Here is a 23172-nt window from a genome sequence, read left to right on the forward strand (position 1 = left end):
AACCCCCTAGACCCTGACCCTGGGCACTGGGCACTATGGCACCCACCCGTGGAAGGTGAGGAGGCTCCTCTCAGGGACCTGGGACCTGCTATGCGCTGGGCCCAGAGATACAGGGATGAAGGTTGTAGGGTCGGCCCGTCCAGGGCTCTCGGCCTGAGGGGACAGGGAACAGGTCACAAAGGACTGCAGTCCTGGAGGGGCGGCTGAGCGGAGGAGCCGGGTCATAGGGGTGGGGAGGGCACTGCGACCCCCCTTCTCCAGGCGGGTGGGGGTACCAGGGAGGAGAGCTGGGCGGGCAGCCCCCAGGCGGCGGCGGAGCGGAGACAGCCGGTCCCAGCCAGCTGTCCCAGCAGCGGCCTCGGGGATCAGGTTGCAGGGGTGTCGGGCGGGGCCTGGGGTGGGGAGCGGGGAGGCGGCCTCGGGTTGGCTGGGGGCAGGGGGCGGGCCCTCGCTGGAGGGTGACGTGGGAGCGCCCGAGGTCGGGTTCCCACCCCCACCTGCCACCACCCCAGGTTACAGTGTGGTTGGTGTCTGGGGGTGCAGCCAAAGGGATTCAGGAGCCCAAGCCCTCCCGCCGCCCGCTCAGGGCAGGGCCGCCGCTGGAACGTTCGGTTAAGAAACCGTAAAACCTGCCGTAGGCGGCGAGCCCCACTGGCCCTCTGGTTCCCTCGGGCGGAAGGAGCAGCTGATGCCCGTGTGCGACCGCCCTGGGCTGTCCAGTCCATAGAGCCCCCTTCTCCCCCTCCCCCTCCCTTGGAGAGATCTGGGGGAGGGGAGCCGGCTGGAATTCAGCCCCTTGCCTAAGGGGACCCAGCGCCTCTGTCCCAGGCACAGCCAGATGGTGGCCAGCTCCGCCCAGCTCAGTTCCAGACCTGCCTTTTGGGGCACCTCCCAACTGCTGGTCCATTTCATGGGTGAGGACACGGAGGCCGGGTGGGGAGCTGCCCCAGGTCAGGACTAGTAAGAACCAGGTCTCACCGGGGCCTGCCCAGTGCACGTCTCCGATCCCGCCATCCCACCCGCTGAGGGCCTGGCACGTGAGGGGCCGCAGAGGACAGGGAAGATGGCAGCAACGGGTGCGATCTGGCCTGGAGGCCAGCGTGTCTGCAGGAAACCCAGGGCAGCCAGCTCCCGATGCTCTGCCTTGGCCGTGACTTTTAGGAGTGACCTTGAGGGGCCAGAACACTATGAACTCAGGGAGTAGCACTTCCATTGCGCAGATGGGGAGACTGAGGCCTCCAGAGCTGCCCCAGGTCACAGAGCCGGGAAGCGAGGCTGAGAGCGGCACCCGCAGTCGGCTGATCGCTAAGTCCTGTTCTCTGCCTTGCAGAGCTGCCTCCCGTCACAAAGGGGATGGGTCTCTGGCCCCCACCTCTCCTGAGTGCTGGTGTCCCCTCCTCCATCGCCCGCACCCCGCACCTCACAGCGGGACCTTCAGCCCCACGACCAGCAGCATCCTCTCAAGGAAACAGAGGTCAGAGGCGCCTGGAGCCCAAGGAGGATGAGGTCAGACCATTACCGGCGGGTGCAGATGCTCAATAATTCATGGGCTGCTGTGAGCCAGCGCTGCAGCTTCCGGCGGGTCCGGTGCAGACGGCAGACAGGAAACCGTCTGGTCACCAGCACCTGGGGGGACCCAGCATGTCCCCCCAGGGCTAGAATAAGTGATCAGCTTGGTGAGAAGGGGGCTGCGGGCTGACGGACCCTTCCTAGCTGCGTGACCGCAGGCCAGTCACTTAGCCGATCTGCTTCAGGCTCTTCTATAGGTTGGGAAGGTCCCTGAATGAGTGGGAGCCACGGGTCTAACCAAATCCTGGGAGCGGCACTGAGCATGTCCTCCTGACCCAGGGGAGGTACTGACCACCCCCGGCCCCAGGACGCCCTCCCAGGAGCCCAGTATTTCACCCAGCGGCGCCCCTCCCCCCAGCACGCCAGGCCGCAGCAGGACTAAGATAAAGCACCCCCCCTTGTGCCCCATCCCTACATTCCCAGGCCTTGTGTGTTGGGTGGGTGAGAGGGCACCGGTCTGGGGCACTGGGCTGGTTTGGGAGACCTGGTTTCCCCTCTTAGAATAAATTCCCAACCAAGAAAAAAGTTACTTGGAATCAAACATCCTTTCTTGGTCTAGGAGGCAAGGAGAACGTTAAAAATATATATTCAGAAAGCCCAGAATATTCTTAACGAACACACAGGGATTCCTGGTAGCAATTCCTCACAAACAGAGAGGAATAAGGTCGTTTAATTCCGAGCAGGTACAAAGTCCAAACTACTCTGCTTTGAGCTGGAGCTCGACAGTGGCTGTGAGGTTTACCCAGGTGCCGGCCTGTGCCTGCCTGCGGCGGGTTCGGGCCTGTGCCGGCGTCCTTCCCTCCCAGGCTTGTTTGCGATGCAGCTGGACCGCTTTGCTATCTTCTCCACTCGGCCAGGGGTGTGCCTGAGGCCGGGCAGGCTGCACCCCTCCCTGCGCCTCCCCACAGGCCCCCAGGGGATGGGGACTAGGAACAAACCCACATTCACTGCAGGCTGCCTACCCCTGGCCGCCTGGCACGGCGAAGGGCTCACGTGATACCATCACCTCGAAAAGCAGGACCGTCCCTTTGTTCACCGTAAGGGATCCTGGGGCCACTAACCTAGATCAGGAGAAGTCTGAGGTCCAGAGCTCCCCCTTCTCTTCCATCAGAGGGAGGTTACACTCCACTCTTGGAACTGACAACCCGGTACAACGGATGGTAAATGGGGTGTGTGTGTGTGTGGTGGGGGGGGGTTATCACACTTGGGGGGCAGCCCTACTCTCATCTGCTGGGCCTGCTCACCCAACGCCTCTCTGGGGAGACTCCGGGGTCAAGGCACAGGTGCAGGCAGCAGGGGGCAGCACTGGAGCTGTGGGCCTGACTGCAGGGTGACCTCCCCTGCTCTGGTCCTGGCCCTCACACGGCCCGAGGTGATGCTGGGGTGAGAACTGCACCCGGGGGCACACCTGGGGAGGCCCCTCTTGGACGAGCCTGCTGTCAGGTACCAGAGAGCAGGACAAGGCCAGAGAGACGATGCTGTCCCCACAAATCCGGAGCCGTGCACCTCCCGTCCTTGGTGCCAGGATCACGCAGGCCCCGCGGACATCCCCACTTCCCCGGGGGGCGTCAGGATCCTCTGGGCATCCTGGGTGAGGAGCGCAGCACCAGCACATGGAGGTACCTGCCCAGGGTGAGGTAGGCACCTTTCCCCTGCCCATCAGGAAATGGCAGTGTTCAGCCCAGATGCCACTTATCTGAGAGGCCTCCCCCAGTCCCACAGGTCTGTCCTGGAAGAGGCCTAGACCCCCGTCTGCGTGGCCCAGGACTGTCAACTGGTCCCCGAGAATGCAGCTCCAGCCCCACCTTGTGTCTCCATGGGACCCAGGTCATCGAAGGTGAGGAAGGCAGGTCGTGGAGTGAAGCGCGGCCGAGGCTCAGGTCCAGGGCCCTCAGGCCACAGAGGCGCAGCTGTCCAGGCTCGAATGAGCCCTGCCCCAGCTCGCGGCCTTCCACGGTTCACTCGGTGATGGCCCCGGGAAGAAAGGCAAGGGGCAGCTCCGCCAGGGTGTGGCTCCAAAGACTCACGGAGCTTCGCCTCGATTCACCGCGTGCCGAGGGACAGGCTGTTGCTGGACACCAGCAAGATGGCCAGGGAGGCCCACAGTGTGCAGACAGGGCCATCTGAGGGTGGCCCCTGCAGAGCCACCGCACGAGGACACGGGCTGTGATGTGGGGGAGGGTGTCACAGGGGGATGGAGGCAGGCTGGTCTGCAGACAGCTCCTGTGGCCTCAGTCACTTGGGGACCAGGAGAGGCTGGGCAGGGCAGGTAGGGATGGCCCTCGAGCCCCAGCCCTAAGCCTCGGGTTTCACAGTCCCCCCCACTCCCCTACCCGCCCGCCACCCCACTTGGTCCACTGCTCCAGATCGGTGGCCTCCTGGCCCTCCCAGCTCCAGTGACCAAGGTGGGAAAGGTGCAGGGCCCTGCCAGCCAGGACAGAGGACTGAGGGCATGAGGACGGCGTGCAGTCCAGGCCGCAGGGCGTCTACCATCTCGTTTTATTTTGCGGGGACTGAGCCTAAAGTAACCAGAAAGAACAACAGTCAAAGGGGACCCCACTGCTCGGGGCACAAGTGCTGGTTTTTACTAAAAAAAAGCATTGTGCGTCCCCGGGGGAGGGAGGGGGGATGAGGGGCTGGTGCAGTCTGACATAGGAGAGGCTCGGGCGAAGGTCCATTCCTCTCTTCCGGCCACCTTTCTCTCCCTCCCAACAGGACATTTTTTTCCTACAACCAGTGTCAGAAAATAGCTTCTGGCTCGTCAGGGAGAGACATTCCCAGGCCTGGGAGGGGCGGGCTTGGCAGTCCCCTCGCGAGGCCATGACCCGTGTCCAAGGGTCAGGACACTGCTGCTTGTCTGCACCCCGGGCCCTGGGCCCGCCGGCCGTCCCAGGGCCCTGGAAGTCGGGGTCCGGAGAAAGCCTGCCTGGTCCTGGGGAGGCCGTGTCCTGGGGGGGCCATGTCGTGGGGGGGCTGTGTCCTGGGGAGGCCGTGTCCTGGGGAGGCTGTGTAGGCTCTCGATCAGTTTGCTGACCTCAAGTAGGGGGCAGGAGAGCTAACCCCCAACTTTCCCCTACGGCCGCGTCAAACCTTAAAAAGGGAACAGTTCTGGGATTTGGACTCTGGAAAGGAGAATGGCCTGCCCACCTTCAGGGGCAGCCACGGGGGTGCCAGGGAGCTGGTGCGGAGGGCTTCACCGTAGGGGCCTGAGCAAACTGGCGCTTGAACAATCCCTGCCCAGGAGTGAACCCAACCAGAACGTGGCCCCACCCTTCCCACCTTTGTGAACCCACCTGGTCAAGTGGCCTAAGAGCACGGAGCAGAGTGAGGCTCCACCTGTGCCCTAAAGGATCTGGACCCCCCGTCCCCACTGAGGGGCTGAGGGTAGCCCATCTTCCCTGGCACGCCCTCCCTTACCAGCACCCTCTGCAGGGTGCCTGCTGGTGGGCCACCTCCCGGCTCGGTCCCCACGTACGGCCAGTGGAGGGGGACCCGGAGGAAAAGTGTCCGATTCCAGACGAGCTCGGATGATGGACCAGCCCCCGGACAGGAGCTGGCCCGGTTCACTGTGAGCCCACACGGCAGGGACACAGGCTCAGCGGACGGACCCTTCCCTGCGTGCAGGTGTCAGCTGCCTCACTGCACAGACAAGGGCAGCTGTCACGTGAGCTGGGTCTGGAGGGAGGAGGCGGAAGGAGCCACCCGTGGGCCGAGGAGGAGCGGTTCGTCGGAAACCCAGAGCCGGGTCAGAAACGACATTCCCAGAGGAAGCGTTAACAAAGCAGAAAGAACGTGTTTATTAGGCACCTTGTTCCTCACGGAGGAGCAAGGCCCGGGGCAGAGCCTGTGAAATCTCTCGAGGTTGCAGGAATCTCTCCAAAGACTCAGAGAATGCAGGTGCTGCGAGGCCACCCCCCAAGAACACTATTTGGCTGGAGCGTGACCCCTGGAGGGACCCTGGCATGAAGCCGGCGGTGGCTCCTCAACTCCACAAACACTGAGGAGTGGGCAGGGGCACCTGGGACACCACGAAACCCTGGCCACCAGGCAGGGCTCACGGCTGAGGCACAAGCTGCCCTGAGCCATGAGGGGCACGGGGAGCAGGAGGGCCTGGAGGCCCCGGGCTGTCCCTGGCCCAGACCAGGCCCCCAGGGCCCTCCCCGCACCGGCCCGCCGCCTCCTGGCGCCGAATCAGTCCCACACGTAGGGGTTTCTAAAGACCTGAGAGTTCTTGTCGTCTTTCGGGGCCGTGGCCGCCTGGTGGCTCTGCGCCGCGTACATGTCTTCAGCCCGCAGGGTGGAGTTGGCACTGCCCATCACCTGGCTGTTGGCGGTGGCCCGTGGGAGGATGACGTCGTAGGGTCCCTCCGCCTGGAAGGAAGAGCAGGAGGTCTCAGCCAGGCTCCGCCAGCGCAGATGCACAAACACGCGGCTTCCTGCAGGCGGGGCCTGCCGGCTCCCTTCCCCACCCCCAGCCAGGCCCCAGCGGCCCACCTCTGACCTCCAGCCCCTTATCTCACTCTGCAGAGGGCCCGGCCTCTGGGCCCGGGGCTCCGCTCGGCTGCCCCTCAGACCTTGACCCAGTGGAGGGTGAACATGCTGGGCGGCCGTCACCTGTCTGGAGCTCCCAGCCTCCGGTCCTCTAAGACTCTTACCCAAGTCTCCCCATTGGCCCTCCAACCCCCAACAGCATTATAGTTGCTGGTGTGCCAGGCCCTGGCCGTGCCCACATATTTCTCCTCTAGAAGTCTGGGCTGACCTGCCTGATTGGAGGCTTAAATCCCAAATGCTTTTGGGTGTATTTTAAGTCTTGGAGACCTCAGACCCAAATTAGCTGCCTGGAACCTGGTTCGAGCTACAGCGGTCCTGTCCTTGGCTGAGGGTGCAGAGGGTCCTGGGTGCCCCAGCTCCGGGCAGCTCCAGGGCCCCAAGTTGCCCACCTGGTGGTCTCCAGCTCCCCATCCCCTAGTACAGTGGTCGGCAACCCTAGTACAACTGCGGCTCGCGAGCCACACGCGGCTCTTTGGCCCCTCGAGTGTGGCCACTAAGTTTCAATCGCACGTGGTATTTTGTGGAAGAGCCACACTCAAGAGGCCGCAGTTTGCCGACCGCTGCCCTGGGAGCTCCTGGAACATCCCCGTGGGTGTTCTCAAACCCGGGTGCGCATCAGAATCACCTGGGCTGTTGAAACCTCACCCACACCTGGTGGTGGGTGCGTGGCCGGCAAATGTTTAACAACCGAGGTGGGCGGGAAGGGAGGAAGCCCTGATGAGTAGGGTTTGCAGATTTCTACAGGTGGCTACTCCCATCATGCATCAGGGTGATGTCACTGAGGAGATGCTAACCACTGGATTCACCACAGCACTGGCCCCACGCAATTGCATTTTTAGTAAGATCCCAGGTGCTGGTGAAGCCACAGAAAGGAGGGATGTCAGCAGGGTCAGGCGTAGGGAGACCAAAGGGCTGGGTTGGGAGTTTCGGAGCTGGCTTCACCCAGGCTCCCAGCGGGAGGGGTGAGAACGCCACCCTGCTGACCTCCCTCCTTCCTGTTCCCAGCCTCCTGCCAAGGCGGGTCGCTGACCTCTCCCGCGCAGTCTGCCAGCCGGGAGCAGGAACATATATGGAGTGAGTGAATCTGTTCCCACCCCCTCCCAGGGCTCAGGGAGCATCTGGTTTCCAGGACCCAGGGGAGGTGTGAGGCTGAGAGCAGCTGCCTGCGGCGGGGGAGGGGCCTCCCCAGAGACAGCTGTGGTGGGAGTGTAAACACCTACCCAGGCTTGGTCCCCTGTCCCCTGGAGTCACCAAGCATGACCCCCGCTGGCCGAGGCCCTCCTCTGTTCAGTGTGTGACACCCCAATGCACGGGCCGGGCAGGTGCCATCGCAATAAAACTGAAGGCGGTGGATGCACTGACTCCAGGAAAAGGCACCAGGAGCCGGAGCTCTGGGTTCCCCGAGGCTGAGGCACCAAGAGAGACACCTGCCTTCTCCCCACCCCCTGCACCTCACCCACCCCACATGGCCGCACGGCCCTCTGCCCGCCCACAGAGGCTGGGCTCCGTGGCTTTCCGCAGGGTCCTGGGGACTCGGGGACCCCACTCACCGGGCCTTTGTGCATCAGGGCCATCTCGGTGGGCTGGTACACACTGGTCAGCAGCTGCCCGTTGTACCCACTGTACGGTGACACCGGTCTCTTGCCTGCAAGGAAACAGGAGAGGTTTGAAGGCTGGGCGCTCAGCTCCCTTTCCCAACCGAGGGCCAGGCTCCCGGGGGCGGGGAGAGGGGCTAGGCTTCCCGGGGATAACATCTAACCCAGGAGGGAGCCTGGCCGGGGGCGGCCAGCTTGGGGGTGAGGCTGTGGGTGTGGGGGCCCCTCCGGAACCCAACACCCCTTTGTTCGGATGCGCAGGAGCCATGAGGCTGCTTGCCTTCCCCTCGGCCTTTCCGGCAGTGTGGGGACCCCCCCCCTTCCTGGTCAGTTCAGAAAACAGCTCCTGTCAGCAACCTTCACATCCCCATCGCCATCTGCCTCCAGGGCCAGAGGACACCAGGGCACACAGGCCTTCGGCCGCCTTCCGAGATGGCCAGCCTCCAGCTCGGGCCTCCGCCGCCGCCGGCCAGCTGCCAGGCGCTGGGGTAAATACAGCAGAGACCCCACAGCCCCCGACTCCGGAGCTGGGAACCGACTCCCCGTGACCCACGGCCCAGAGCCCCCCAGGGGGACCGCACGCACATCCTGTCCCTCGGCCCCTGGGCCCGGCTCCAGGACTATTTTCAGCGGCAGGAACACTTCCCCCAGCCTCCCGCGGGGAGCTGGCTTCCGACCTGTTCCACCCGCTGGGCGCCGTCAGGTGTTTCAGGAAACCTGCTGACCAGCCCGGGCCCAAGACGGGCTGGGCCCGGAGGCCGGCCCCGCGGAGGGCTGTCTGTCCGCTGCAGGCCGACGGCCCTGCAGCTCCGAGGGACCACAGCCACATCGCGCTTCTAAGCGCCGGGCTCACGCGATGATTGATTTTTCCATTTGGAGAAAAAAAATAAATAACTACAGGGAAAGAAGCCCTCACAGCCCCAGCTGTTTGCCCTGAGAGGACAAAGGCTGGGAGCGTTTGGCCCCGACAAACACACGGGCTGAGAAAGCGCGAGGTGCACGCCTAGGACACACCGAGAAAGGCACAGCGCCTGGCTCCCGGCAGGTGCTCCATAAAGGCTCGTGGTCCTCCCCGGGTACGAACGATAGAGAGGACTCCTTGCGGGAGCTGGGAGCTCCCTGGCCAGGTCTCCTGCACCGCCCGGCACCCGGACCACCCAGAGCTGGGCTCTGCCAGGAAAGCCTGTCCCATTAACGGAGCCTGGGCAGGAGCTCGGGGAGCAGCCGCGGGACAGGGTGGCTGCTTTAGCCTGGATGGGGCATGAGTGCTTTTATCAAAAAGGGAAAGATCAACTGACAAGACTTTTAAAGGGAACCAGGATGACCAGGGGGCGGTACGTAATAGGAAAACCAGTTCCGGAAGGACAATGACGATCAGAATAAAGTAACAGTAACACGCCCAGCTGACGGCCCGTGCTCCCAGGGCACCTTCCCGCACATTAACGAGTCCTCATCAGAATCCTCTGGAGCAGGATCTGTATCATCCCCATTTTACAGACGAGGAAACTGAGGCACGTGCAGCTAAAATACCAATCGACAGTCAGCTCTGGGGATGCACAGGAAGGAACTGGGGGGAAACAGTTGGGAGAAATTTTGTCTCTCTGTCATGTTTGAGATTTTTATGTTGAAAATATATTCGTGAGTTACACTGACTATAGTAAAAAAAAACACACATTTTTTTTTAAGAAATGGAACGAAGGGAGCTTAAGGCAGAACACCACGGGTAAACCTCAGGGACCTGGCTCCAGACCAGCCCCCAGTCCTGCAGTGAACGACGTGGAGGAAAAAGGACCTACCCGAGGCTGGCTCATCCATGGAAAACGCCTTGTTCTCCACAAACATGCTCTGGCCCTTCTGCTCTTTCAGGATGGTCTCGTAGCCCACGCCCCGGGTGGGGTACAGGTCCCCCTGGTAGCTCTGCTCCGGGCTGGCCTTGGTCACCTGGGACACCTCAGGGATGACGTAGAAGAGGACAAAGGCCCAGGCGTTGGCGGCCAGGGCGATGGCCAGCGTGGGGTCGTCCCAGGCGGGCCTGTTGCGCTGCCGGTTGCCGTAGGTGTACATGATGATCCACACCACCCAGATGGCGATGGAGGTGGCCGTGGTGAGCAGCACGAAGAACCCGTGCTTCCGCCAGCGCTTGAAGCGGCCGCACAGGGCGGGCCAGGCCCCCGTGAAGGCGCCCAGCAGTAGCAGCATGACGTAGATGAGCGCCATGACGAAGTCCATGTTGGCGATGTCGCAGGGGGAGGCCGCGGCCCCGCCCGCGCTGCCGTTGCCCAGGGCGCCGTCCTCGCCCACCGCCCGGACCAGCGTAATGATCAGCCACTCGGTGTTGATGATCACCTCCACCAGGGTCAGCAGCAGGGCCACGGCGAACAGCACCCAGCCCCGCGGGCCCTGGTTCTTCCGGGCCAGGAAGTTGAGGGCAAAGACGTGGGCCACCAGGCAGGAGAAGCAGACGGCGAACAGGACCCCGAAGAGGAAGCGCCGGGAGGCGCAGGTGGAGAAGTCGGGCTTCACCACGCAGGCGAACACGAGGCAGAAGAGGCCCAGCGTCCCCAGCAGGAAGAACACCTGGGTCCCCAACAGGCTGCGCTTCTTGGTGTCCTGCACGAAGGGCAGGCTGGCCACCAGGACGATGGTGAGGACAAAGGTGGTGACCACGCCCGCCCCGGCCACGGCCTCCAAGACGATGCCCCAGGCCCCAGAGCGGTCACACAGGTTATAGTAGAGGGGGTTGAGGTCGGGGCTGCAGCCGGGCGGGGCTCGGTTCTGGGCCTGCACCCCAGGGACCGGGAAGAGCAGCAGTCCCAGGCATGTCAGCAAGGCTCTGTGGGTGGCCATCCTGGCTCCCAGGCCAGGCTCCCGCGGGGTCCCTAAAGACGGAGGGAGAAAAGACACAATCAGTCCTCCCCAAAGTCAGACGCTGACATGGGTGCCGCTTCCCGGAGCCTGAACCAGGGCGGACGGTGCACGCTGACCAGGAGACTGTCCCCTGGGCTTCAGAATGCTTCTTAACACAGAACTCCTGGAAGGCCTGCCAACCGACCAGAGAGGCAAATGAGATGAAGCCCATTTGTCATTCCTATTCAGGGAAGAGGAAGGAATTGTCATTGCATTTTCAGGTCCCACCCCCATAATGTGGATCTAAATATTCCCTGAGTTCTTACAGCCTGGGGGGGGGGGGGGGGGCGGGGCGGGGTTTATGAGCAAGTCAAAACCAAGCATGCCACCCATTCAGCACTTCCTCTCTTGCTCTAGGACTCCCAGCATTCAGTAGACCAGATACCATGGCCCTGAACGCTGTCTATGGGATGCCGGAGTCCATGGTGAATCAGCCTAAGTTCACTGAGTCCATCATTCATTCATTCAAGTATTTCACAAGCCCCTGTGACAGGCATAACTTGCAGCCAGAAAAAAGGAAGAGAATAAAAAAAAAAAAATGAAGAGAGTTGAAAGTTGTACTTATCAGCACTTCCCCCTGACCCCTCCCTCCCACTTCCCTTTTCTGCCCTTCACGCTCCCACTTTTAGTGCCAAAGCCTCTCTTCAGAATCCAAAGTTCTCTGTGTAGCTCAAATGCATAAGCGTCAGGATTAAGTAATTTCCCAGCGAGGGAGTTAATGACTTAATGCGAAACGTCTCCTACGAGGCGCTCACATTTTAAAAGCAAGAACCAGGCAAGGGCAATGCAGAACCCAAAGGAATGAATCTATAATGGAAAACGCGAAAACACTGCCGCTGAAAGCAAGAAAAATGTCTTTTATTCACACCAGGAAGCGAACTTATTATTCTAGCCGCTCATTCGCCCATTCGGGCTGCAGCTTTACCAAAGGAAGCCACGCTCCTGCTCTCAATGGCAAGTGGACGTTCCCTGTATGAGGCGGAAGTACAGAATGTGGAGGTTAAGGGAAATACAAGACCAAATCAATGAGTTTCCCAACCAAAGGCTTTACATGTACTTGGGGAACAGAAAATGTAAATACTCTAAAACGTAAATTGTAAATTCCGAAATTCTATGCAACGCAGGTGCTCCACATTTAAAGGTATTCTATGCTCAAATACTAGCGATAACCCTCCCTCTTCCTCGCACCCCTTGGGCCCAGGAACTCGCCAGAAAGACAGCAACCGAGCTTTCCTGGCTGACAGTGACCACTAGTGGCTGGCAGGGGAATGGCATGATCCAACTCTAGCCTCCCCACCACCTCTCTTCCCATTTTGGGGGTGGAGGGAAGAGGGAGAGGGAGGAGGTTTAGTCCCTTATGTTTTCACCATTCCTGGTTCCTTAATTTCTAAAAGGAAACAAAGGATCCTAAATCTCAGTCAATATAAATCGTCTCTCCACAATTACGTGGAAGGGCACTGCTACTGTCGGGAAGAAGAAAATTCATAAATTAAGTGAAACTGACATAATCAAGATCACCCATCTGCAACAACCGTTAGGCTATCCCACGTGCCCCTTAAAGATATTTTAGGGATCTCCGCCTTCTCAGCTACCTCCTCGTCGTTCAATTAAGCTTGCTTTTCCCATTAATTCTTTTTTTTTTTTTTTTTTTTTTTGGTTTTTTACAGAGAGGAAGGGAGAGAGATAGAGAGTTAGAAACATCGATGAGAGAGAAACATTGATCAGCTGCCTCCTGCACATCTCCCACTGGGGATGTGCCCGCAACCCAGGTACATGCCCTTGACCGGAATCAAACCTGGGACCCTTCAGTCCTCAGGCCGACGCTCTATCCACTGAGCCAAACCGGTTTCGGCCCATTAATTCTTTTTTAATTAAATTATTTTTCAATTACAGTCAACATACAACATTGCTAGTTGCAGGTGCACAACATAGCAATTAGGCATTTAAACACCTTACGAAGTGACCACCCATCCACTGGTAATAAATTAACATTCTGTGTGAATTTTTCTATCGTTTTTTTTTGTTTGTTTGTTTTTCCTAAATAACTGGCACTTCTCCTGGCTTCCAATGTAAAAGCAGGTTTCCCTATGTCGTGACTTAAATAATCTTTTGCCGGAGACTGTGTGTAATCGTAGATCAAGAAGCACACGCTGTATTTACAAGTGTGGGACCGAGAAGGGAGTCGGGAAGGGCTGAGGGGTAAGGAGAAACGCTGAACCGCTCCAGGAGGGACTTTACGGTGTCTTGCTACACTACAGGATCCTAAGCACTCGGTCCGTCTTGGGCATCTCTGGCTCACAGAGAGGCAGCCAGAGATTGGGGTGAAGTTGGGAGATGAGGAACCGCACCCTGAGAATGGCCACCCAGACTTAGCCTCCAGGAATCTGCACATCTTCAAGGGCTTCTCATTCATCCCACCCGCCTCTTCCTGGGTTGCGGACTCGATGCCCAGTAGGGGGCGTGCAGGAGGCAGCCGATCAATGATTCTCTCTCATCATTGATGTTTCTATCTCTCTCTCCCTCTTCCTTCCTCTCTGAAATCAATAAGGAAATACATTTTTTTTTTTAAATCTATCAGGAGAGATAAGATAGATCTACAAGAAAATTACACAGTGAGGAATAAGGTAAGCGCCACACAGCAGACGTGGCCTCTGGGGGAGAGAAGGCACGACCGAAACACAGAGCAGGAAGCTCCTCCAGCCCAGGGGGTCAGAAAAGGCAGAACGGGACCTTCCATCAAGCTCCCCATGCGTGAAATGCCACAGGGAAGGGGTTTGGAGCATTATTCTAACGGCAGGGGGGAGCCACGGAAGGCTGTTCTGTTGCCTGATGGCGGCATAACCAGGGTTGTGCTTTGAGATTTGAGTCTGGCACACGGCACAGACAAGCGATTTGCTGAGGACACATTCATCCGGCTGCAAGATCCAGACCCAAGGTAAGCCGGAATGGGCCGATCCGAGAGATCCTTTCCACCATAAGATCCCAGGCCTGGGTGGACGTGGGAGGAAGGATGCTAAGCCTATGCCACCAGTTCAAGTCTGACAACAGCCACATCTCTATGAAAACACCACACCAAGCCTCACTTAGCCCTGCGACCCTTACAGGCCACTCCTCCTCGATCCATCCTGCTCTTCGATCCTTACTGCCTGTACCCCTGGGCCAGGGCCATCCCTGCAAGTCTCCTGTGGGTGGCCCCAACAAGGGGATTTCCAAGGAAGGAAACAGGAATGCGCCCCTCCTCCCCATCCAGTTAACAGGAGGCCTTGAAACTTGCCATCCCCAGAGGCAACACATCTTCCCGCCCTGATGGGTCTCCTGTCTCCCACTCCCTGGCAAAAGCAAGGGCGAGAGGGGAGACAAGAACACACTGACTCAGGTGGGGAAATTGGGCAGGGTGGACCCAGCTCTTGTCCACTGCCCACGACAGCGACCCCTGGAAGCCAGCAGGAGACTTGGTGACGGTAACTCAGAAAAGTCTGACCTCCAGGAGTGCAGACTGAGCCAGTCAGCGGGTGCCACCTTTAAGATGGTGAAGGGGGAACGGACTTCAATGAAACGGACCCAGCTCTGCCTGGAGACTCTCCCTCCCATGGGTCCCTAGAGCCTGCTCTGCGAGGCTGGGCCTTCTGAGACCTGAGTGTGAGAATCGTGTGTGCTCGTGTCTCCCCTACCAGGCTCCGAGGTCTGAGGGTCGCGAGCAAGACACACTGAACGCCCTGCCTTGGACACGGCGGGCACTTGAAAATTACTCACTGGACGGACTCTGCCCACTTCCCTGCCAGCCCTGCCTCCTTCCTTTCAGGGTCACACCTTCTGCTTCACGGTTCTTGGTGGGACCCAGGAGGGGACCCTCCTTCTGCTCCCCGAGTTTCCCCCACATCTCGGCTGCAACCCGGCCCCAGCCTCCGATAGATTCTTTCCTGGACCAAAGGGCCCCTTTGCGTCATGCGCTCCCTGCCATCAGCCACACAAGTATCTTTAATCACCTCTGAAACCAGCCTCTCCCCAGGCTCAGCCATTCCGCCCAACCCAGTTCCAGAATCCCCTTCTGCCCGCTCTCCCCCTTGGGGGAGCAGTGAGGCCTCGGGGGGGCCAGTGGGTTCAGGGCCCAGCCAGCCCCGACTGGCTTCGCCCAGCAAGGATGCGACGCCTTCCCCCTTTTCCAGCAGCCAATTTCCTCCCCTTCGCCCTCAATTCACAAAAAGGCCTGAAAGCCACCCCCAAAAGAGCACCCCATGCTTCACGTCCTGCGCCCATCGGTCTCCCAGGCTCAGGAGTAACAGAGATACAGACCGAGGCCAGGTTACCTCCCAAGAGGGCCGTGACCCTTAGAGCGCCTCCCGGAGGCACCAGGCTCCCCCAGGAGTGACCCTGAGCATCCTCCTTCCTCCCCGGGCCTGCCGCCACTCAGCAGCCCTCAGGAGAGATGGATGGATCCACTGACCGCCCTCCCGCCTCCTCCCCTTCTCCCATCCATCTCCTTCCTCTCGGGTGCCTGGAAGGAGCTACCTCAGTGTCCAGGTGTGTCAGTGTGTTGGGGGGGAGGGAGGATTTTGGGGGGTTTCCTGGAACCCCAGCCTAGACCTCCACACGGGTGCGCATTTGGGCCAAAATTCCAGAGCATTCTAAACCTGGACGTCCCCCATCCAAAGGTCTGCTCTGGAACTGTCACTCTGGAATGCGCCCCACCCCTGCTTCCCCCCACCCCCACCCCCCAATCACCCCCCAGACACACATTAAGGCTCAAGGAGGTGGGGGATGGCCTCCAGGAGCAAACACCCTGCTTTAGGGTCAACACTGTGGAATTCTTGAGCGACGGGGTTTTCCTGGGTGGAAAACTGCCGGCCTGGGGCTGGAGGGGCGCTACTCCACCTCGGAGGCTGAAAGGGCCCTGGAAAAGCCATCGAGGGTGGGGGGAGGGAAGGGGTCTAGAAGCCACGCTGCCAGAAGTCGAGGCTCTGGGATCGTCTGAAATCCCAAACTTCGCGCAGCAAGACTGAGTGCTCCCCTCTTCACTCCCCCCCCCCCCATGGGGCCCGCAGCGACGCTCCCCTGAACCCCGGAGCAGAAGGAGCCGGGCAGCCGGGCTCTCCCCATTTTCTCTGGCCTCCGAAACCTGCCCTCCCGTGCGCCGCAGCGGGCAGCGGAAAGGACACCCGCCCACAAGCCGCTGTGGACTGCAGCCTCGCGGAGGGAGTGGGGCTGGAGGGGGCACACCTTGGAGAGCCTAACTGTGGAGCTCTCCCCGCCGCCTCCCGCTCGGAGCCGCGCAGGGTTCCCCGCCCCCAGTCCCGAGCAGGTTTGGAAAGTTTCTGCGACCCAGCGGGGCTGGAGCGGCGTCCTCCGCCCCCGGTTCTCTGCCCCCGTCCACTCCCCGCCGGCCCAACCCGACTCTTCCGGGCGGCCGAGGGGAGGGGAGGGCAGAGAAGGCAGCAGCCCTTACCTGGGACGCGCCGCCGGGCCGGCTCCGGCGCGGGGTTTGGGGCCAACTCCAGCCCCGGGCGAGGCGCGGGCGGAGGTGGGAGGGACGCGGTGCAGGGCGCGGGGCCAGGCCCAGCCCTGGCGGAGGGTGCCGGGGCCGGGGCGGGAGCTCGGGGCTCGGGGGCCTGCCTCTCCCGGACTGGGGCTGTGCTGGCCGAGCTCGGTCGCTCGCTCTCACGCCGGCCTCTCCCGGGGCTCGGCTCCTTTCTCTCGGCGAGGGTGGGCCGGCGCCGGCACTACCGTGACATCACCTCCATCCAGGCGCTTATCGGGCGAGCGCGGCCCCAGGTATGTGCAATCGGTTTACACTGTAACAAAGCCCGCCCAGCCCTCCCCCAGCGGCTCACCTCCAGGCTCCGGCGAGTCGCACTTCCCGGCCCGGGAGGGAGGTCGGAGTTTCGGGCCGAGCCGGCCAGTGGGTTGTTGCTGTTGACCGCCACGCCCCCCGCTCGCGGGCGCGCGCACACTCGCGCGCACTCAGTTTCTGGACTCGGCGCTTTCTCTCCAGAAAGCGATCTGGGGTGCAGCCCGGCGCACCTCGCGAGCGGCCTCTCCCTCCCCGCGGTATCAGCGCGCGTTCCCAGACACGTCCTGGGGCCACCCCGGGGCGTCTCTCCGTGGTGGACACCTAGCCTTGGTCACCTTCGTCCTGGGTCTCCCGTGAGATCCTCGCCAGACACAGCTCGCCGCTGCGGGCCGGAGCGAGCCGCACACTCAGACACAGAGTCCGCCTTTTCACGCCTCTGTGCCCCCTCCCCTCCCCGAGCCTGCACACGTGGACACACCGCGCCGAGCGTCCGCCTCCTGCGTGCGCGGCTCTTCCCCGGCACCTGGGCCACCAATGTGCGTGGGAACACCACTGCGCGCGCCCCTCAGGCAGTGGGCCGAGCTCAGAACCACTCGGGACCGTGAGCAAACTTCGCCCCAAACCCCAACTAACCCGCGCCTGGGTTTCCAGGGACCCGCCCAGACTCGGGCCAACTCTGAGCGCGCTCCTCTCCCCGCGTCCCCGCTCCCTGTGCCGACTTGTCCTCATGAGCCTTCGGCTTCGGCTCCCCTCGGTGCCGCGTTTAACCTGGCCCGGGAGGACTCGGCCCTCACTCCCCGTCCTGCCCTTCCCATCGCCCGGGGACTTTTCCACGAGTTCGGGTACCCTCGGCCCTCTCCACGCCCCACCTCCACGCCCTGCTCCGGGTAGGATCAGCGGGCGGCCACCCTTTCCCCTCCAGGAACCCGGAGAAAGGGAGCCGCGGAATTGAGGAAGCGAATCCAGGCTGGGCCCTCCCCGGCCCAGTAAACAAGAGATTTTGCGGCCGCCTGCCTTCCCCCGAGGCTGCGGGCTCCGCGCGAGGGGGGCTGAGCGGTCCCGGGCGCCCAGCGGGGCCTAGTTAGCGCGCGCGGGAGGCCCGGCGGGGCCGCGGCGCACCGGGAAGGGAGAGGTGGTTGGGCCTGGCCGGGGCCCCGGGGACACGGAGGGGGGGCAGGGCGCTGGGTCTCCCGGGTGCTGGGTCTCGTGATGCTAGTTGCCTGGGGGATCGCCCGAGGCGCGCGGTCGGAGCCTGCCGGTGGCGGGGCGTGTTTGCTCTGCCTGGAGCGCCCGGGGAGGAGGGGAGAGGGTGGAGGAAGGGCGGGGGGGGGGGGTGCGGAGGGGGGAGAGCGCAGCGGGGAGGAGGGGTGGCAGCTGGTCTCGGGCTACGGGGTGGCCAGGTGGGGGAGGGGAACCTCTCCGGCTGTTTGTTTGCGAGCCTCAATCTATGACAACCAGGAGTCTAACTCCGTGAATCACCCCGAGCCGCCGAGCGATAAACCTCCGGCCGCGCCTCAATTCGCGCGCACCGCCGTTTCGGGCTCAGCGGCAGGAGCTGGCGGCGGGGCCCAGGTTTCCTAGAGCCCTGTCTCCCTTCCTGTGCCTGGTCCTCGCAGGCTGGGCTGGGAGATGAGGGAATTCTTTCAGTTCTTTGAAATATGAAGCGGAAGAGCGCAATTCCCTGCCTTAACTCCACCCTCATCCCACGCAGGGCCCAGGCAGCTGGGTGCCCACCGTGAAACGGGGAGCAGCCGGTCGGACCGAGAGCCACGGGCCCAGGGCTGCAGCTGCTTTAGGCTACTGATGCCCAAGTCAGTGGCTGGGAGGGGCCGCTCATTAACATAGGTGACCAGCCAATTCACAGAGGCGGGAAGTGTGTGGGGGAAGGGAGATGGGGAGATGGGGAGGGGTCTCAGAGACCTCGGGGAGACACCGGTGGATTGTGGCTCCCTCTCAGTGTGCTCTCAAGCTTTGAGAAGGAACCCCTTCACCCTACAGAGACCCCGCCCAAGAAGCAAGTCGCCCCTACATCTAGGCCCAGGCAGGGGGAAGGCTGGGGTACCGGGTGCCTGGCCACTCGCTGGGAGTCATCTGGACCGAGGCCAGGCCACAGCCGCTGAGCTGTCTGCAGCCAGCCTGTGCCTGTGCCTGTGCCTGTGCCTGTGCCTGTGCCTGTGCCTGTGCGGTGACAGCGGGGCAAATGTAGGGCAGTTTTCTGAGAATTGTTTGCTTGTTTCCTTTTCTCCGGCCTCGCTCTGGAACAGGACCTGCCTTCAAAACCAAGCACGGCCCTCGGGGCAGATGGCCTGGGCCCCAGGATCCCTGGTGCCCTGGGGCCCTGTGCTAGGAGAGGTGGGAGGCCTGGAGGTGGAGGTGTGGGGAGCCTCACCCCACCCCACCCCTGTGAGTCAGAGGCCGTGGGTGCTGCTGGCCACTGGGGGCCTGGAGTGGCTAAAAGGGGCGATCTGTGGGCGGTGCTTTTGCTTTCTAAGGCTCCAGCTGTAGGCTCATCTGTGCCCCCAAATGCCCTTCACCCAGTATAACAACCCATAGGCATCGACAAGCTTTATAAACTCCCATTTGCACTAAAAATAACCTTTGAAGAGCGGTCCCCTAGGGCTACTGCCCACTCACTGTTCAGAGGGATCCCGGATGGATGCATCCTGGAGGGGTGGCAGGCTCCCTCCTGCCCTGACGTGGTGCTGGAGCTCCCGCGGGCCCATTGAAACTACCTTCTTCTGGGACCTGGAACAGTAAGGTACTGACCAGGCCCAGGGTTCAAGAGCAGCTCTGCCAGCTGTGGGACTGGGCAAGTCACTCTCTCTGAGCCCCACTTTCCTCTACCGGAAAACTGGTCTGACACCACCTCCACATCTTGCTGTGAAGTCCACATGGAGCTGAGTCTAGAATGTTCCTCACACAGCCAGGCACTTCCAGAAGCTCCGTGGTCAGCCTCTCTGTAGTCCGTCCCCTCTGAGGCTTAGTCCTGTCAGTTTTAGAAGCTGCTTCTCCAACATTCTTCTGATTCTGTTTGACTAACATCAGAATAGCCTTCGCCCGTGCTGTTCCTTCTACTGCCAACATCCTTGCCCTCCCACCCCCCAACATTCCTTGGGCCCAAATTTTAAAAATATGTCCTGTCTCCAAGCTCAGCCTCAGTGGCCCTCCTCTGCGAAGCTGTCTTCACCTTCCCCAGAAAGAACCCTGTTTCCCAGGGCCTGTTATGCATTTGTTTATTGATCATTGATCCTAGTGTATCTCCTTTATTTTTTTTTATTATTATTATTGATTTGAGAGAGAGAGGAAGGGAGAGGGAGAGAGAGAGAAACATCAATGTGAGAAAGAAACACCGATCTGTTGCCTCCTGTATCTCCTGTACATGCCCCGGCCCTGGATCGAACCCGAAGCCTGGGTGTGTGCCCTGAGCCAGAATCAAACCCCCGAACCTTTGATGCACAAGACGACACTCCAACCAGCTGAGCCTCAGCGGCCCGGGGAACCTAGTGTATCTCAATCAGCCTTCTAAATGACGGGCTCCCAGTTACACTGTGCCCTGCTCAAGGGGCATGCCTCACGTCTTGTTGTGCCTGGCATCTGGCCCAGAGCCCGGCACGTGGCAGACCCATTACTCTGTGGTCCAAACAATGGCAGCAAGAGGTGCGACAGCCCCTGGAGGGCAGCCCACTGCTGACCTCCCCCTCACACCAGGGGCCTTGCACACCGTGCAGCACCTGCCTGCACCTGCCCTGCCCAGCGGTACCAGGCCTCCCTGGGACGCAGACAAGCCCCGGTGCCTGCTAGAGAAGCCGGCCTCCCTGCACCCACAGAGCCCTGGGTGCAGGGTCCAGAGTCGGGGCCTTGCTCGGCCCCTGGAGGAGCCTGCCTGGAGTGCGGTTGGCTCCCTAGAGGGACTTCCCTTTTGCCTGGGTGGCAGGAGTCCTGGAGTGCCGTTCCAGCTGGCAGAACCTTCCGGGAGCCGTTTCCTCCCCCGGGGAGCAGGAGGCCCACTTCCCAGGGGTGGAGCGCCCAGGGCTGGCATTCTGGGCCCCGTGGAGTGAAAATAGTTCCTGCTGAGCGGAGGGCGGGGCTTGGCTCCCTGACCCGTAGGTGCCTGGAACCCTGTGTGGTAAACAGTTTGCATTTGCCCTTTGCTTGCCCCGGCCCTGGTATTAACCGGTGACTGCCCAGGGTGCAGTGCCTGGCCGTGTGTCCCTTTCTCTTGGGCTCAGGGCACTGCCTGCTTGGAGCAGCAGGTGCCACCTGGCTTTGTGAGAGGACCCAGGTACCCAGGTGGCCCCTTAAGAGGCAGGAAGCCAAGGGGCAGGGGCCGGGTGAGTGAAAACGCTCGTTCATACAACTGGCTGCCCATGGCTGATCCTCTGGAAGTGTACCCGGAAGTGGGCCTGCAGTGGAGCCTGCTGGAATGTCACCTGATGCGGAGCCCATCCGCCCCGCCCCCGCCCATCCATGGCTCAGTGGCCACTGACCAACCTCCTGTGGAAGAAGAGGCTGGGCCTCCCGAGCTGCCCAGGCCTGGACAGCTGCCACCCACCGGCGGAGTGAGTCTAGGAGCCAGGGTCAAAGCTGAGGGTCCAGGATGTGGGCCTCTCAACCCCTCATCCCTTCCCCAAAAACATGCAAACAGGCTGTGTGTAGGCCCCCCACTTTCTGGTACAGTGTTACCCCAGATCTGAGAACATTGCAGGGTGGGTTTGCCGTCTCCCTCACCTCCAGTCACCCTGCAAACCCCCACGCATTGTGGGACATTTCTGACTTCCCCCGGCTCTCTGCTCACAACACCTTCACTGGCTCCCACTGCCTGTAACTGAAACGGCCACACTCCCTGGCCCGGCATTCGAGGCCTCTGCAGCCCGCACTCCACCTGGGCTCAGCCCCACCTCTCTCCTCTTCCCCACAGGACGTGGCCACTCCAGCCCCAGGTCAGCTCTGAGTCAGGCCACCGCACTGGCCTTCCTGTGGCTTCACTCATGTTGCCCCACTTTCCCCCGCTTTCAGCCTCTTGTAATCAGTCCCCCTTTAAAACGCTTTGCTCTTCCCAGAAGCTTTTGCGGGTGACCCCACCCCACAGCCCTCCATCGCCCTCTGCCCTCCCAGAGCCCCCGCCAGCACTGCCTCGCACATAGGTATCTGCCCGCTTACCTCTGTGGCAGGCTCAGTGGAGAACAGACTGGATGTTATGCGTACCCTTCCTGGCAGCCCATATGATAGCGCTGTATGCAAGGAAAGTGGGCAGTCCGGCCGGTGTGGCTCAGTGGTTGAGCGTTGACCCAGGAACCAAGAGATCTCAGTTCGATTCCGGGTCAGGGCACATGTCCGAGTGGCGGGCTCGATCCCTAGAAAGGTGCTTGTGGGCGCCAGCCGATCAATGATGTTTCTCTCTCATCAACGTGTCTATCTCTCTCTCCTTGCCCCTCTCTCTCAAAAAATCAATAAAGACATATTTTTAAAAAGTGGGCAGTACCTGTCAGTGGGATGATTGGCCAAGAACCGAGAGAGGCTCTCAGCTTCTCTAGGGGGAAGGGTCTAGGCTGGCCCTTGCTGCTGCCCTGAATCCTGGGCTCCCTCCGGCTCCCAGGACCCCAGGCCAAGAAGCTCAGAGCAGCGCTGGCGAGTCTGCAAATGCAATACCACAGCGGCTTACCTCTGCAGAGCACGCTCCATTTTCCAAGTGTCTTTTCTATGCGTTTGATCTTTATAACCCTGGGAGTTCAATAAGGCAGATACCATCTCCATTTTATCGATTTAAAAACGGAGGCTGAGTGACTCGCCACGGATCAGAGCCTATTTGTTTGAACTCTGTTGGGCCTGCGCTGTGCTCCGGCCCAAGCACTTTCTCATCTCTGGTGGAGCGCTCACCTTTCCTGCCTTCCTGCTCGTGTAGGTACATGTCTTACGTCCCCAAAAGCCCTTTGAGGGGAAGGTCTGCACCTGATCCACCGTTGTGTTCTCTTAGAGCCTTGCCTGTGGTAGGGCCTCAATAACTATTTGCGAGGGGTACGTAGACGAAGCATCTGCACCGAGGATGTGGGTCACAGAGCAGGTGTCAAGCAGGCAGGCTCCCTGCTCCCAGCAAGCCCTGCAGCTCCAGGAGCCAGCCCCAGGGCAGCGCTGCGCCAGGCAGTTGCCCAACCGGTGGCAGGGCTGTGCCTCCCCCCTGCCCCTTCCTCCTCCAGCGGCTGGCCCCTGTGATCACATGTTCCCTGCACACACTGCAGCCTGCCCTCCCTCGGAGACACTCAGCCCGCCACCTGCCTCACCGGACACCAACAGAGCTCACTCACTGCACAGCATCCAGGAGACCCGCGCCCCCACCTGGGGTTTGAGGGTGCCCCTGACTCTCAAACTCATCCAGGCCCCCCGAGGTGATGGGAGAGAGCCAGGGTGTCACGAGAGAGCCAGACATGCCCACACTCACCAGAGATGGCGCCTCCAGCAGGGCAGGGCCAGCCAGCTGGCTTCTGGGCAGTGTCCAGTCCCAGCTGTTGCCTGTGCTGCCTGGGGCTGCCCACCCCCCTCAAACCCAACCCCCCCCACCCCGCCCAAGCCCAGCTGCAAAGCCACCAAGGCTGCCGGGAACTTGGTGCTATTCTGGGAGCGTGCTGCAGCTCGGGACGCCGGGCAGCCGCTGAAACTTTAGCCCTTTGGTCTGCTTGCTGCTCTTCTCCCCTCTGATGATAAGGCGGAGTCCAGCCACTGTGCTGACTTCAGAACCGCTGATGGCGCATGTGAGGGTCTTAATGG

General features: G+C 61.2%; 1 protein-coding gene across 3 annotated transcripts; it reads right to left on the minus strand.

The window, feature by feature from the left end:
• Nucleotides 1-2202: 2202 nt before the first annotated feature.
• Nucleotides 2203-16983, minus strand: GPRC5C (G protein-coupled receptor class C group 5 member C). 3 transcript variants are annotated; one of them, XM_036339467.1, is made up of 5 exons: nt 16746-16983; nt 9512-10594; nt 7671-7765; nt 5791-5940; nt 2203-4088 (listed from the first exon to the last, which is right to left on the minus strand). In XM_036339467.1, exons 2-5 carry the CDS (start codon nt 10560-10562, stop codon nt 4056-4058), a joined length of 1329 nt encoding a protein of 442 aa, XP_036195360.1. In that variant the 5' UTR covers nt 10563-10594; nt 16746-16983; the 3' UTR covers nt 2203-4055. The 3 variants fall into 3 exon arrangements, with proteins under 3 accessions (XP_036195360.1, XP_036195358.1, XP_036195359.1); XM_036339465.1 differs by lacking the exon at nt 16746-16983 and adding an exon at nt 16451-16739; XM_036339466.1 differs by lacking the exon at nt 16746-16983 and adding an exon at nt 16066-16213.
• Nucleotides 16984-23172: the final 6189 nt, after the last annotated feature.

Source organism: Myotis myotis, unplaced genomic scaffold, assembly GCF_014108235.1.
Source record: "Myotis myotis isolate mMyoMyo1 unplaced genomic scaffold, mMyoMyo1.p scaffold_m19_p_17, whole genome shotgun sequence".
Classification (NCBI taxonomy): Eukaryota; Metazoa; Chordata; class Mammalia; order Chiroptera; family Vespertilionidae; genus Myotis; species Myotis myotis.